General features: G+C 39.0%; 1 protein-coding gene and 1 long non-coding RNA gene across 5 annotated transcripts in view; one reads left to right on the top strand and one right to left on the bottom strand.

The window, feature by feature from the left end:
• Positions 1-1,665: 1,665 nt before the first annotated feature.
• Positions 1,666-6,974, top strand: LOC133651701 (uncharacterized). Of its 3 annotated transcripts, none has more exons than XR_009826477.1 (13): positions 1,666-1,866; positions 2,448-2,525; positions 3,751-3,828; positions 3,918-3,992; positions 4,098-4,124; positions 4,243-4,433; positions 4,636-4,753; positions 4,907-4,998; positions 5,104-5,181; positions 5,271-5,345; positions 5,445-5,585; positions 5,789-5,883; positions 6,535-6,974. It is a non-coding gene; the product is annotated as an uncharacterized LOC133651701 (long non-coding RNA). The 3 variants fall into 3 exon arrangements; XR_009826478.1 differs by lacking the exon at positions 1,666-1,866 and adding an exon at positions 1,938-2,200; XR_009826479.1 differs by lacking the exon at positions 2,448-2,525.
• A 1,985-nt stretch (positions 6,975-8,959) lies between these two features.
• Positions 8,960-15,297, bottom strand: part of LOC133652711 (3-hydroxy-3-methylglutaryl-coenzyme A reductase-like) — a 44,622-nt gene continuing 38,284 nt past the window's right edge. For both annotated transcript variants that reach the window (XM_062051748.1, XM_062051749.1), the window contains exon 20: positions 8,960-10,677. In XM_062051748.1, coding sequence (XP_061907732.1) covers positions 10,623-10,677 — 55 coding nt within the window. In that variant the 3' untranslated portion in view covers positions 8,960-10,622. The remainder of the gene's footprint in view (positions 10,678-15,297) is intronic.

Here is a 15,297-nt window from a genome sequence, read left to right as displayed (position 1 = left end):
ATTGTATATGTATCCAGTGATTATACTAAAGTTATTTTCCATTTAACTTCACCAGTTTTAGATTATTTTTATTTTTACATTTGCGGTTCAAATACGGAGAAGAGACGGTGCGGTGATCAGCAGCCAGTTGAGGCACGTCACTGATTTGTGCCTCAACATGGATTGTGCACAATGACTCGGCTAACTGCTGAGCTGCTGTGCAGTGAGACTGTATTGCTATATGAATTATATCAGCTATGGCACAGTTTAGTTAGCTGAGGTATATAATGTACAGTGTATTTTGTCAACAACTGTATGTGTGTAACGTATTTCTTGTGCTGAGCATTCATAAAACTGCTGCAAAAGACGTACTGGTTGAGGCTCGCCGTAATCCGGCCTCCTGGTGGTAGAGGGCGGTAGGGATCCCAGAGATCATTCCTCACTGCAGAAGGAAAAAAAAAAAAAGTTTGCAAGTCAATTAGTGCAGCGATTGTTTATTTCCTCTCGCCTGGACTTTTATTAAAAACATGGAGGATTACATATGTAAAATAAAACAGTTTTCTAAACTGGACTTTCAATCGAAGCAGGAGGTAATAATTAAAGGTAAACCAACGCCGGAGCTAAAAGTTTGCTTTTGACTTCGGGACAGAAGACCCGTTCTTTTCAAACGGCGTGGCACACACGCAAAGGCTGGCTGTGTGGATGTCCAGCAAGAAAGGTAAGACCATAATAATGTTTTTTTTATTAAATGTGCTTTTTTGTGTGCTACAGTTGTGTAAAGAATGCTGGTATGAGCTTTTAAACATAACCCGTTAACTGCTGCCAATCACATGGTGAATAAGATACTATTTAGGGTTCATATGTTTGTAAATCTGACTGTGATGATGCAGTGCCTCACCAGACATTAACATCACCGCACGCCACTGGTATGCGCGTGACGTCAATGGTTGAAACGGAAGTATTCGGACACCATTGTATCCAATACAAAAAGCTCTGTTTTCATCACAAAATTCCACAGTATTCTGGACATCTGTGTTGGTGAATCTTTTGCAATTTGTTTAATGAACAATGAAGACTGCAAAGAAGAAAGCTGTAGGTGGGATCGGTGTATTAGCGGCTGGCTGCAGCAACACAACGAGGAGGACTTTGACTTGGATAGCAGACACGCTATCCGACGCTAGCCGCCGACCGCATCGATGATCGGGTGAAGTCCTTCGTCGCTCCGTTGATCGCTGGAACGCAGGTGAGCACGGGTGTTGATGAGCAGATGAGGGCTGGCTGGCGTAGGTGGAGCGCTAATGTTTTTAGCATAGCTCTGTGAGGTCCCGTAGCTAAGTTAGCTTCAATGGCGTCGTTAGCAACAGCATTGTTAAGCTTCGCCAGACTGGAAAGCATTAACCGTGTAGTTACAGGTCCATGGTTTAATAGTATTGTTGATTTCCTGTCTATCCTTCCAGTCAGGGGTTTATTTCTTTTGTTTCTATCTGCAGTTAAGCCCGATGCAATCACGTTAGCTCCGTAGCTAAAGTGCTTCGCCGATGTATTGTCGTGGAGATAAAAGTCACTGCCCACACAGCAGAAGACTGCTATACGGATCCGCCTTCAAGTCGCCCAACCCGCGTTACTGTCACATTCGTTTAGGCTCCGCCTAGAGGATACAGCTACGCCTCTGAAAATTGTACGGTCAGACAGCTGATCCTGAGCGGACTCGTGTCTGATTCGCATACGCGGACGCGACAAACTAAACCGGCGCGCGCCGCCTAGAGTTATAGGCTCCGCCTACGCGCGCTGAGCCGACCAATGTCTGCACCCGCAGACGTGGACGCGCCTACTAGCGTGTACGCGCATGAGCCAAGATCTCTGGACTTTCTTTGCTGGAACACGAACGTAAGTATAGATTTATTGCTACATTCGCAGTAAAGATCGGCCTTTGTGTTTCCATCATCATTTATGTATGATTGTAATGACGTTGTTTGATATTAGGACTAGCAGTAAAACTTTATATTCTGTAAAAAAAAGGCTTTTATTTCCAGCGCCGCCTCCCAGAATGCTTTGCATGGGGACGTGCGTCTGACGTCACGTATTCAGAAAATTCGAAATGGCTGCACGCGGGAGGTGAAAAGTGGAAAAGAGTGTTATTCGTCAAAAAACCCACACAACGACGGTCATTTTTTCGCCGTGCTATTGTAAAATTGTCTTTTATCTGTGTTTTGTGAAGCCGGTGAGTAACGTTCAATACAGTTAACTTAGGCTATCTTTTGTTAGACGCTGTGAATGTGTGTAGGTTACATACTACGACATTCCACATATTTCCAACTGGTTGAAACGAAAGCGTATTACTTTATTGTCAGTGTTGTTTAGGCCCAGGTCGCTATTACTTCGTTATAACAACGTAACGTTAACAGAGTGGAAACAGCCGTTCTTTGCTATTAATATGAGTGTGTATTATTTCTTTCTTTGTTCTTTAGTGGAGCTCGAGATCCTGTTTACTGTGGACTAGCTGTGTGTGACGCCATGTTGTTTTTGTTTCCATTACAAAAAAAAAGGTATGTCTATGTGTTTTTTGGCATAGTTAATTGTAGAAAAAAATATAAAATGAGGTGATGTGTGAAAAATTGCTGCACATATTAAGGATCCTTTTTCTTGATCTATATTTTTGTTATTTGCTGATGTATATATTTTATATGCTGTTTTTTATTTAATTAATTTATTAGAGACTATTTTATGCTTTATTTACCTTTTTTTATTATTATTATTTTATTTACTATTATTATTATTATTTCCACATGTAAGCATAAATAATTGATCATATTAGTACATTGTTTGATTGCTTTGCTTAATGCATTCCATAATTTAATTCCACATACTGATATACTGAAGGTCTTAAGTGTTGTACGTGCGTACAAATGTTTTATATTACATTTCTCTCTAAGATGATTTTTCTCCTCTTTTTTTGAGAAGAATTGTTGTATATTCTTGGGTAGCAGGTTATAGTTTGCTTTGTTTATAATTTTAGCTGTTTGCAAATTCACTATGTCGTGGAATTTCAGTATCTTTGATTCAATAAATAAAGGATTTGTGTGTTCTCTATATCCAACATTATATATTATTCTAACTGATCTTTTTTGTAACACCGTTAATGAATGAAGTGTACTTTTGTAATTATTTCCCCATATTTCTACACAATAACTCAGATATGTAACACTAGTGAACAGTAGAGAATATGAAGTGATTTTTTGTCTAGAACATGTTTTGCTTTATTCATTATTGACGTGTTTCTTGCTACTTTATGTTGTATATTTTTTACTTGAGATTTCCAGTTCAATTTATCATCAATCATTATACCTAGAAATTTGGTTTCATTTACTCTTTCAATTTCTATTCCGTCTACTTGTATCTGTGTTTGACTTTCTCTTCTACTGTTACCAAATAGCATTATTTTAGTTTTACTGAGATTCAAAGATAGTCTGTTTTTGTCAAACCATCTTTTTAATTTGTTAATTTCTTCTATTATTTGTATTATCTTCTGTGTGTTCTCTCCTGAACAAAACACTGTTGTATCATCCGCAAATAATACTAACTTTAAATCTTTTGTAACTTTACAAATGTCATTTATCTAGACATTGAATAATTTAGGTCCTATATTGATCCCTGAGGTACACCACAGGATATATTTAGCGATGTAGACGAAACCACCACATTAATATTAAAGATATGGTTAACATTCTTAGTGCTAAAGATATTCCCCTCTCCTTGTATCCCTTCTCCCAGCTCCACCGTCTCGCCGAGTGCCAGCAAGAGTCATGAGTACTTGTCAACTCGACTCCTCAACTGGAGATAACTTTCTAGGTAAAGACTGATCTCCAAAATGATATCTCAGCATCCAGTAACCATGGTTAACAGATCACAACCATTTAATACCAATTTATCTCCCTTAGCACCTCACCATGGGGAAGGATGTATTCATATGCCTTCACCAGCACCTGCATTAAACATGCAGAGAGTTACACAAGGTAGGGACTGATCTCTGTATACACTACACCCATAATTTCGAACCCTACTTTACGATTGAGCTGAAGTTCTGACTATTATGACCTGTACTTTTACCTTTCTTATAGTTCTTACCACCTTGGGGCACCATTCAGGTAAAATCTCAGCTCATCTTACTTGCTTATTTGTATACACTAACACCTGTGCATGCTTTTGTCCACGTTGTTCCTTTGACGATGAATAAATACCCCTTTTCTTTCTTTCTACATTAAGGGTGCCTTTTCATCTGATTAAATTTATAATGAACAGGGACATTGCGGTTGTCCCAAGTGGATGGTATGATGATAGGATGGTTTTCTGGCCCAGCTATAAAAACACCGACAGAATTGAAAGGGCAGCTTTAAATGAGGAGCAGCATGAGCCAAACTGGCCAAGATTTGACGTTTCTGTTGTCCGAACTTGTGGTATGCAAATTCATAATCTTCTTGTTTAAAAATAACGTCATAGTTGCTTCTCTTTATGCTTGGAATAACCTATTGTGTCTATGTTCTGACCAGGTCTCTTGTAAGAGAGAGACCTGATTTATCATCATCAATAATAATAATATTCTGTTCAGCTGTACAGCTAATTTGAAACTCATGTTCATTTTAACATATTCAATTTTAGACAACTACAAAGACGCATTAAAAATAATGCAACAATATGGAAAGGGCTGCGACACCTCAGACCTGCAATCTGAGGCAGAGAACGAGGAGCTGCCAGAAAAAAGGAACAGGAAGCCAGTGTAAGTGTGTTCCGTCTTGTTTTTGTCATGTTTCTACAGTAATAGGAAGGTTATTTCCGGTAGCATTCAAAAATAGACCAGAGATGCTTGTACTATATGTGTATTTGGCAATTTTGGTATTGCAATAATCCTAATGATATGGTTACCCAACAGCCATCGTCTCGGGGACTCAGATGATAGCGAAGAAGACCCGGGAAATAGTGACCTCACATCTCTGGGGTTGGCAAGCCAATTGCACAGGCAGAGTAAGGAATAATCTCTTAACATCGAAAACAACAAAACCACCAAAAGATATGGTTAACATTCTTAGTGCCAAAGATATTCCCCTCTCCTTGTATCCCTTCTCCCAGCTCCACCATCTCGCCGAGTGCCAGCAAGAGTCATAAGTACTTGTTAACTCGACTCCTCAACTGGAGATAACTTTCTAGGTAAAGATTGATCTCTGAAATAATATCTCAGCATCCAGTAACCATGGTTAACAGATCACAACCATTTAATACCAATTTATCTCCCTTAGCACCTCACCATGGGGAAGGACGCATTCATATGCCTTCACCAGCACCTGCATTAAACATGCAGAGAGTTACACAAGGTAGGGACTGATCTCTGAAATATTAGTGTATAGATAGGCCCCTTGGGTATTACCAGTCATGGTTAACTGATGGCTCTCTCACAATGCCCACCTCACTAGGAACGGCAGTCCCTCCTCGACTCCCTCCACCCCCCTCACCAGCAGCCCTCAACATGTGGCAGACAGAGGAGCCTGGATCCAGCCTGGCCTACAGGCCAACATGGCGAGGGGGAAGAATGGCCGACAACATTTCCTGCTCTGGTGAGCAATAACTGACAAATACCGGATGGTCATTCTGTGCCACAAATTTTGGAAAAAATTCAAATTCACAAGCAATCACATATTTTCTTCAAACTTTGTCAATAACTTTTGTCATTAACTAAGGTCAATAGCTAATGTCAGGATTATGAGTAATGAGGATAAACACTGAAACATGTTAATTTTATACTGCTGTTTGTCAACAGCGCCTGAGGTAATCCACATCCTTAGCCTGCTGGAAACTATTAAGCACAACCAAGACCAGCTGATTGCGAAGGTCAACTTCTTAAGCCTTGAATAGGTCAATATTTCATAATGACATTGATTTTGATTCATTATTATTTTTTAAAGAAAGAAACAGCCTACATGGCAGCTTTGTGTGATTAGAGTAAACATTGCTACATTTTCTTGTTACATTTCACCTGTTTGCTCTTTAAATACCACTTTTAATGTTTTTTATTTATTTCGATCATATTTTTAAAAATGTGCCCTGGGGCCGTTAAAAAATGACCTGCAGCCCGCAAATGGCCCCCGGGCCGCACTTTGGACACCCCTGGCCTACACGAATACAAACATAGAATGATAGTACAAATATAATAAGAAAACAATGTCAACCTCCCAAAGTTGGGTTATGGATATTTATTTATGCCCCCCACCCCCAAACCCCCACCGCCGTCATCCAACAGAGCCAAACAAGTACTCTGATCAAGGAACCAAATAACGATATTGTTGAAACATTTTGGATGTCTTGCACACCTATACCCTGATCACAAATTCATAGTTTACGCACCTTATTTTAACCACCTCCAGTAACTTTAAGTCATGTTTTTTTTTTCAAATGTAATCTCCTTAATACCTATCACATATTTTGTATTGTGTAAGCATACTTGGCTTTGGATGCTACATACCATAAACATAAACGTATCTGTCTTGTAATCTTGTTTGATTACAGGTGCTGTGAGTAAAAATGTGTTGACAAGGTCAGCCACGGACGCTGAGGTCACCAAACACGCCATCAGGTGGTTCAACTTGGCGGGGGATCGGGCAACGAGGAGACGAGTCCCGCTTCCACCTCCTCAGGAGGAATAGAGATGTATATGTATAAATAAACAACCTTTTATTGGACTTCTTGTCATTCACCAGTTATTCATTTTCTGATATGTTAGCTGTGCATGGAGCAGCGTTTCCTTGAAGTTGTAGCCTAATAGATTAAATATGTATATTTACTTTTTAAATATATATTATATATATTTACTTTATAGAGTGAATTGACCATTTTCTGTTTCTGCCTATTGACAATATTGTTAGTTTAAAAATACAAGGCAATGCATATGTAAGCCTATATTGCTGTAGTAGGGCTTAGTGAATTTTTTAGTTGCCTATTTTATCCTACAGCAAGAACAGAAGGGATTTTGAAAATAAGATAAAGGGGTCCAAAACGGCCAGATGAGCCAGGGTTTTTATGAGTCTGTTGCTGGTCCGCGGCGGGAGGTTAGGCTTTGATCTTGGGTGCGGAGTGGATGCAGCGCGCCGTCACGGCGCACCCGCCGCGGAAATAAGGCTTTGATCATGGGTGCGGAGCGCATTCAGCGCGCCGCCACGGCGGATCCGCTACCTGCCGCCGTGGCGTATACGTTCCTGAGTGCAAATGGACGCCGATGCTGGTCCGTTTCGCGGTTCCGTTCCGGAAAGCGCGATACCTGCGCGGGGGATCCGCCGCGGAGTGTTTTTGCTGTGTGGGTGTGAATGTTCATTTCGCATTCTCGACTCTCATTTTCAAGAGGATATATTATCCGAGGTGGTTTAAAATACAAATCCGTGATCCACAATAGAAAAAGGAGAAAGTGTGGAATCCAATGAGCCCTTGTACCTAAGTTACGGTCAGAGGGAAAAAAGATACGTCCTGCACTGCACTGTAGTCCTTCACTCTCACGTTCCTCATCCACAAATCTTTCATCCTCGCTCAAATTAATGGGGTAATCGTCGCTTTCTCGGCCCGAATCGCTCTCGCTGCTGGTGTTAACAATGGGGAAATGTGAGGAGCCTTTTAACCTGCGACGTCACGCTACTTCCGGTACAGGCAAGGCTTTTTTTATCAGCAACCAAAAGTTGCAAACTTTATCGTCGATGTTCTCTACTAAATCCTTTCAGTAAAAATATGGCAATATCGCAAAATGATCAAGTATGACACATAGAATGGATCTGCTATCCCCGTTTAAATAAAAAAAAAACATTTCAGTAGGCCTTTAAAAGGTATGCAATAACATGCAGTACATACATTTGTATCCCTCAAAATGGAAAAACTAATTAATTTATTAAGAAAATATCAAATACTTTGACGTACATCATCTCCAGGCGTTGGCGGGCCTTATAAAATGATGTGGTGGGTCAGTATCAGCTTTTAGTGGCAATATCTAGGCCCCTTGGGTACTCTTGTTTGCTGCACCGTCTTCATGTTTGTTTGGTGGCCCATCACTTGGTTTACTTCCGTTCAAAAGTCACGTGACCGAAAACAACCTGTATGCGTACACAATCACACTCATACAAATACACACCCACATCGCATAAAACACGGCACATTGCGAATGCTTAACTATTTTACCATAACAATGTATAGGGTTAATATAGTACGCGCCTCCTTCCTCTTGGAATCCAATTTTTCATATCATATTCAGTATTATGCATTTGAAGCGATCGTGTTGTTAACAGGGGCCATCATTATTTTTCATTCATTAATATTGTTTCAATTGTAGCGCAATAATGTTCATTGTCAGCACTGTGTTACACTAAGTTATGTGTCAGTGTTTGTTCTCTTTGTCTTGTACCCTTCTCATCCCCAGTCTTCTTTACCCCCCTTCCTATCCCCTCTTGCTTTGGTACAGTTGCGCCAAACACTAAATATATCCAAATATCAGTAATAAAAATAAATAAATTTTAAAAAAAAAACATTCATTCAGTGACTGGGTTTTGGCTTTAGATATTTGTCTGTTTTTAGCTCTTTTTTTAATACAAAATGAAAATGCTAAAATATAATGGCTGACTAGATCAAGTTTGGACACCTGTGACTTGACCTCGTGCTTAAGGACAATTGTGTTCTATGTGGGCAACTATGAGCAAATACATTTTTTTTGCAATCAGTGCTTCTCTGCATTCGAGGTCAGTTTAAAAACCCAAAGGTCACACCTCTATTCAGTTCGCTTCAAAAAGTACTTTCTCAGCTGAATACGGTTTCACCGTGTAGTAGAACCATCGACAATCATCAATGGATTTACTTGAGTTACGTGTAATTTATCAAGCAGATTTTTTCCAGATCAAAAAAAATTGGAGAGGTTTGGGTCGGCTATAACAGCAGCAAAACATAAATGATCATCACATGCTTTACTTAAAAGTACATTTTATTACAAAGTATTAATTGGAACAAGAGAATTCTTGCATTCATTCTATGGTCAGTTGAGCAACATCCACATGACGCTGCAGAGGACAGCATGAAGGTTTCCAGTCCACTTGCACTGTAAACAATGTGATTTAGTGCTGACCAGCCATTACTTTGACAGATTGTTTGTGGGTATTTTGCAGAATAGTCTTAACGATGGGAAGTCATCACCAAGGATAACTAGAGTCCTCTGTGTTCGATGTTTAATCCAGACTCTTATTCTGGGAGTTTGACATTGAAAGTGGAGAACAGTATCTTGGCACAACGTGAGGCAGGTAAAAAAGGTTGGAGGATAAAAAACATTTATAGTAAATATTCCTGGAAGTGGTGTCCAAAGTCTGGCCTGCGGGGTCCGTTTGTCACTCGCAGCTCATGTTTTGTTGGTTTATGGCATATTTTGAAAGAAAAAAAACATGGCACATAATCACATAAAACATTTACTATTAAAGTTGAATGTGTCAGTCTTGCATTTTGTTGAGTCCTCCAAAGTGTTTGTACTGTAAGTATTGTACTTATTGAGGACCACTGGTATAGGCCATCAATGGTATGATGTCTAAGAAGGAAGTAGCTTTTTCCAGGAAACAGAGTGTGTTGCGCCCTAAAAAGTGTTTATACCCCAAGTATAAAGCCTGCTGTTTGATTGCAACGTGCACCTTAGTTGCGTTTTCATTAACAAATTTGGATGCGTCGAAATCGCCATGTGAAATTGCTAATGCTAATCAGTAGCATGTGTATGGTATATCGAGTGCAAATTAGCCGAGGGCTAGTGCATTTGACAAAAAATGGAGCCTTACTTTTGAGCGCTTTCTGTCAGACAGGCTTGCTTTGTTGGCATGGAAAATTGTAACATTACTTAGAGGCAGTCCACTACGAATACACCCGTTTGCCCATTATTTGATTCGAAATAAATTCATAATTTTCTAAAATGTATATAAAAAATAAAGATTTTTAAAAAAAAGTATCAGTTTTATAAAATAAATTTTTAGGCCACGTCAATGCAAACAGAAAGAGCTTTTCTAAGCGTTTTTTTTGTTGTCGTTTTTTTTAAAGTTTTATCCTAACTATTATACCAAATAATACATTGCGAGAATCTGTTTGAATTGACAATCAGATTCTGAATCAAATCTTCACCCCAGGCATCGGAATTGAATGAAAGGGTTAGTTGCTTGAGCCAATGCTGAGTTTGCAAGCGAACATAACGTCACATGTAAAAGACGTATGGAAATATGCCTCCGTTTGGTTTGACGTGACTTGGTAGCAAGTAGTATCGCAGGAAATTGGTTGGTACCTATTAAAGTAGCAAATTCTGTACTCATCCCTGGTGATGATTACCACTGCAAAATGATTTAATCTAAAATAGAAAAACATGTTTTTTTATGAGAGGTTTGAGTTGGAAGTGCATCATATGGATCACAATTCTGTCCGTGTGATCCAAGCAGACCATTTATTCTGCAGATATCATTTAACAACAACTGACTGATGAGTGAACTTTCTAAAATAACTTTTGTAGTTGCATCCAGTCCCTTTATTTTGGCCATCTTGTCCTAAGTTAGCTGATTCAGCCAATAGCGATGCTGACAGAAGGAAGTCATGCTGCAGTCGTTCTCTCAGGAGGCGCTTTTGGTGCATGTTCCTCCAGTCTCTTGAAGGTTCACCTTGGATCTGAAAACAGGATGGGTAAAGATGATTAAAACGCATCTTTGAGATACACTTATGGTTTACTGTAGGTGATGTGGTTGATGTATGAATCCGGTTTGGTTGGTAAATACTTGCTCCTGAAGGAAATTATATTTCTGTTAATATGGTATGTTGAATTATGTCAAAAATAAAACATGTCCAATCAGATTTCAGCTTCTATGTGTTTCCATGTCAGTGAAATCTGCCTGGACTGTACTGTATGTTTAAACGGCGGACACGTAACCTAAGATACCAGGTCGATGCCAACATGCAAAAAATACATGGTTAACGGCTTTGTTCCGTATCGTCAGTACTGAATACTGAACAACTCCTTTTCCTCAACGAGCTTCGTCAACGAGCACTGAGTCAGCAGCAAAGAAGGTGTTTCCATATGTTTCATTATTAGTGGAAGTCTGTCACTAATGTGGATTTGGTGCTTCTGGTTGGCCATCGCTCACAAACGATAATGGAGTGTCGGTGTAGCATAACCTACAGTTTTGTTACCTCAAGGGCGTAGGCCTGAGCTGATATTCGATAAGTCAATTAACCGACGATAAATTAAAATTAAAGTCGGTAATTTTCCAAAGTCTATAAATCGCCATGTGCATGCTTCAAGAGCATTCACGCTTTTAGCGGCTACACGTGTTTGTACCGTAGCGGAATGAAAAGAAGGAGGCACAGTTCAACTAGTTAGCATGTAACAGCTAACATAGACACAATGAACACAAAACCAACTGCCATCGCACAAATGTGGTAATATTTCAGTTAAACCTATGGAACAAGATGGTTCAACACTGAGAAGCCAGTTTGCCGAATGTGCGCGACTACAACAAACCTGCAAGCCCACTTGAAACACAACCACTCCACAGTCCACACTCTCTGCATATGGTGAACATCACCCAGAATCTGCCAAACTTCATTTTGTTTTGCATATGACTGTTAAAACATCTGTTTAAAGTTTAGTGTTGATATTGTTACTTTGCACTTTTGTTTAAGAATGTCCTAACTTGATTGTCACTTAAGTCATGTACAACTCCACCTCTGCCTACATGTTCAATATAGAAGTGCAACTTTGATTGTCAATACTTAATTTGGCTATTGTATTTATTGTTATTGTTGTGTATATTTGAGACCCCCCTCCCCCTCCTAAATATATGTTATTGCTTCTGGTGGTAATTTGTATTCAAGTGCAAAATGTTGCTAACAGACAAAGTATATTTTATTATTATGTTTGTTTTATTCAACTCAGAGATTTAGATGTTTTAATTTCAATTACAATGTTAAAATACATGAGAAATACAAGTTTATTGCATTTGAAAGGATATACATAATTATTATTACATCAATGGTTAATTTGGTCTAACGAAATTATTGGCAATATCTTTTATCGGCAATAATTGGTAGGTCATTATATCGTCAAGTAAAACTTGTAACGGCCCAGTTCTATATATATGCGCCTGCTTTGCAAGAGAATGAGACGTATCAGAAGTTATCCACTTTGTTGCTATATTTAGCAAGTAGAGCTACATAATAAAAGTAAAATAAGTTTATCTTGTGTCATTCATTTATTTAATAATCAAACACCAGCGGTCTTGAAAGTATTTTCCGCGCAAGTGAGAGTGGAGATCCGCCACCACAAGCCCAGGGATTGTGCAGAAAAGCTCTAAAAGCGTGCCAACTAAGGCCATGTCTACACTAAGGCGAATAATTATTTAGCCTAAGCCCCGTTTCAGCCACACTAAACCATCGTTTAAGGTCCCCCTCCTCGAACAAATTTTTACACGGGTAAGTCAGCCGTGTATTTCTTGAATCTCCGGCTCTTAGCTTTGTAAGGACTCATTGATTGTTTACAAAGTGATTTCGGAGAGGAAGTGACGCCAGAAAGAAAACGGCCACACAGGAAGTGAGGTCAGAAAGAACACGCCACAGCCAGCTTCATAACAAAGCGGTTTCGTAGCTCGGAGCTAACCGCTGGAAATATGAAGGCGGATCATCCAGACATGGCCGAGTTTCTCCTTCTACATGTACAGACGCTTGTGGAAATCACACATGAATACCTAAAGAGAAAGCGATTGCAGCTATTTGGGATACAACACTTCTCAGACGGCAAGAGAACTTTCGAATGCACGAAAAACTTTGTCCATTTGTCGAAGGAGAGTCAACGAGAATGCGGACTCCCGTGGATGTGATAAAAAAGGTAGCGTTTGCTTTGTATTACGTGGCCGTCGAGGGAAAACTAACTACGGAAAACGGCAAATGCATTTGGACGGGCAAAGCAGACTGTATCAGTTATTGTCCGCCATGTATGTCGCGGACTCGACGTCTAGGTCCAGACTGTATAAAGTCACCAAAAACTAATGGAAAATGAAGGTGAAGGCAAAAGAGTGAGGAGTGTCCTGACCAGATATCTAGATCCCTAGATTGATTGTTGTCAAATGTTCTTTATCACATTGTTTACGTGTCTAATAAAGATTTGATTAATTTATGATGGCTCAGGTGTGATTCACTACAATAGGGCCCCAGAGCACACTGGATTCCAGATAATTGAAATACCACAACACTGGATATTGTTCAGATAAGTTACATTTAAGAACTTGCACACAAAGCAACACTGGATTTGACTATGGCGGATGGAGGGGGGCGGGGGTCTTAAACGGTGGCATTGTTGTGTGTGGACACGGATAAGGTTAGGTGTGATTTACCCTGGATAACCTTACCCGGGTTAGTGTAAACGGGGCCTAAACCTTTATCACTTCCATGAGTGCTAAGAACATATCATTTATATATACTTTTGTGTTGCCTGGCAACACTTTGAACACCAGTTTTACTTATGTCACCAGGAAAGCAAAGTGTGGCCTGGGGGCCATTTGCTGAACGCACCGCTTTTTTTTATGGCACAATAGGGAGAAATTAAACAACAAAAAAACTGTACAAATGTAAAAATATATCAAAAAGGCATAGTATAATGTGAAAAGGCTGAAATGTTGATAGTAATATCGAATACAATTTTTAAGGTTAATAAAAAGAACAAAACAAACATATTTCATCCAAAATGAGATGTATAATGAAATATTTTGTTTGTTTTTTACACTTGAAGGCTCCACAACAGTGCTGTTTTCTTTAGAATATCAAATACTTTATTTGTGGTCATATTTATCAGCACAGCATTGTTTGTTTTGATGTACTGGGAAGTTCTAAAACACTACCGTTCTTTTTTCAATGTATAGTTCAGAGATCGAGTGACATGTTTTTTTCAGAGCCGATACCGATTATTAGTAGTCAAGGAGGCCAATAACCGATATTTGGAGCCAATATTCATTTGAAGTTATTTAAAAATGAAAAGTATACGTCAGTAAACAGCTAGACAAGGCTTTAAGTCGTTTTTTAAACATTTTTTTTAGGAAAAGTCAGACCAGTTTAGTTTAGTTTAGTTTATTAAGGATCCCCATTAGTCTACACCGCAGTGGAGACTATTCTTCCTGGGGTCCAGGCAAAAACATCACACAATCACAAAACAAAAGATTAAAAAGCAGTACATGATCAAATAATAAAATGTTGTAATACAAAAATAGCAACAACAAAGAACCAAAAAAATAATAATAACTTCGAGTTTACATAATATTGTTCATACCAAAGATAAAAAGAGCAATATAAAAATAGATATATATATATTTTTGTAAAAATAAAACAAAGAACCAACGGCCTAAAATATATACATTAGTATACCAAAGACAAACAATAAGTGACGAAAAAAGTACCATCCACCATTTTCTACTGCTTGTCCCATAATCAATAAAATAGTCAATAGTCAATAAAAACAGTCATGCTGCTTGGCACTCAGCAACACGGGTTGGAGTTGGGGGTTAAATCACCAAAATGATTCCCGGGCGCGGCGCCGCTGCTGCCCACTGCTCCCCAAGGGGATGGGTCAAATGCAGAGGACAAATTTCACCACATCTAGTGTGTGTGTGACAATCATTGGTACTTTAATCTTTAATCTTAACATTAGGTACAATCTAGAATAATCTCTTTCCGCAATACTTCTCCTCTTAGTCTATTCTTAAAACCCACTCTGCTGGTGATTGATACCAGATATTGTGGAAGTCGATTCCAGTAAGTGATTGCCCTATACATTAGTCTTTTTCAAAACATCACTTTTGGGTTTAAGACGGGTGAAAGCACCTCTTAGGGCTAACCTGGTACCATAGTTGTGACTTTCACTAGCAAGCAATAGCTGAGAATACAGATATGAAGGTTTATGGTATGTATAGATTGTTTTTAAAAATAGAATCAAACTACACGCTAGTCTTTCACCAACTCTCATCCATGACAATTCATTATCTCAACACCGGTCCTAAATGAGCAATGGAGAGCTAGTCTGGCAGCTCTGTTTTGGGTAACCTGGATTTTATTGAGTTCTTGTTTGGATGCATTAGACCAGATTGCTGGGCAGTAGTCAAGGTGTGACAATACAAGGGATTGTATAACTTGTTTCGTAGTTGTGTTAGTTAAAAAATAGGCACTTCTTCTTATGATTGAGATGCTTCTGCTCATTTTTGTTACTATGTGAGTGGCCCAAGATAGTCTTTCATCTATTGTAACTCC

This window comes from Entelurus aequoreus, linkage group LG06, assembly GCF_033978785.1.
Source record: "Entelurus aequoreus isolate RoL-2023_Sb linkage group LG06, RoL_Eaeq_v1.1, whole genome shotgun sequence".
Taxonomy (NCBI): domain Eukaryota; kingdom Metazoa; phylum Chordata; class Actinopteri; order Syngnathiformes; family Syngnathidae; genus Entelurus; species Entelurus aequoreus.
This window is presented reverse-complemented; position numbering and strand designations above follow the sequence as displayed.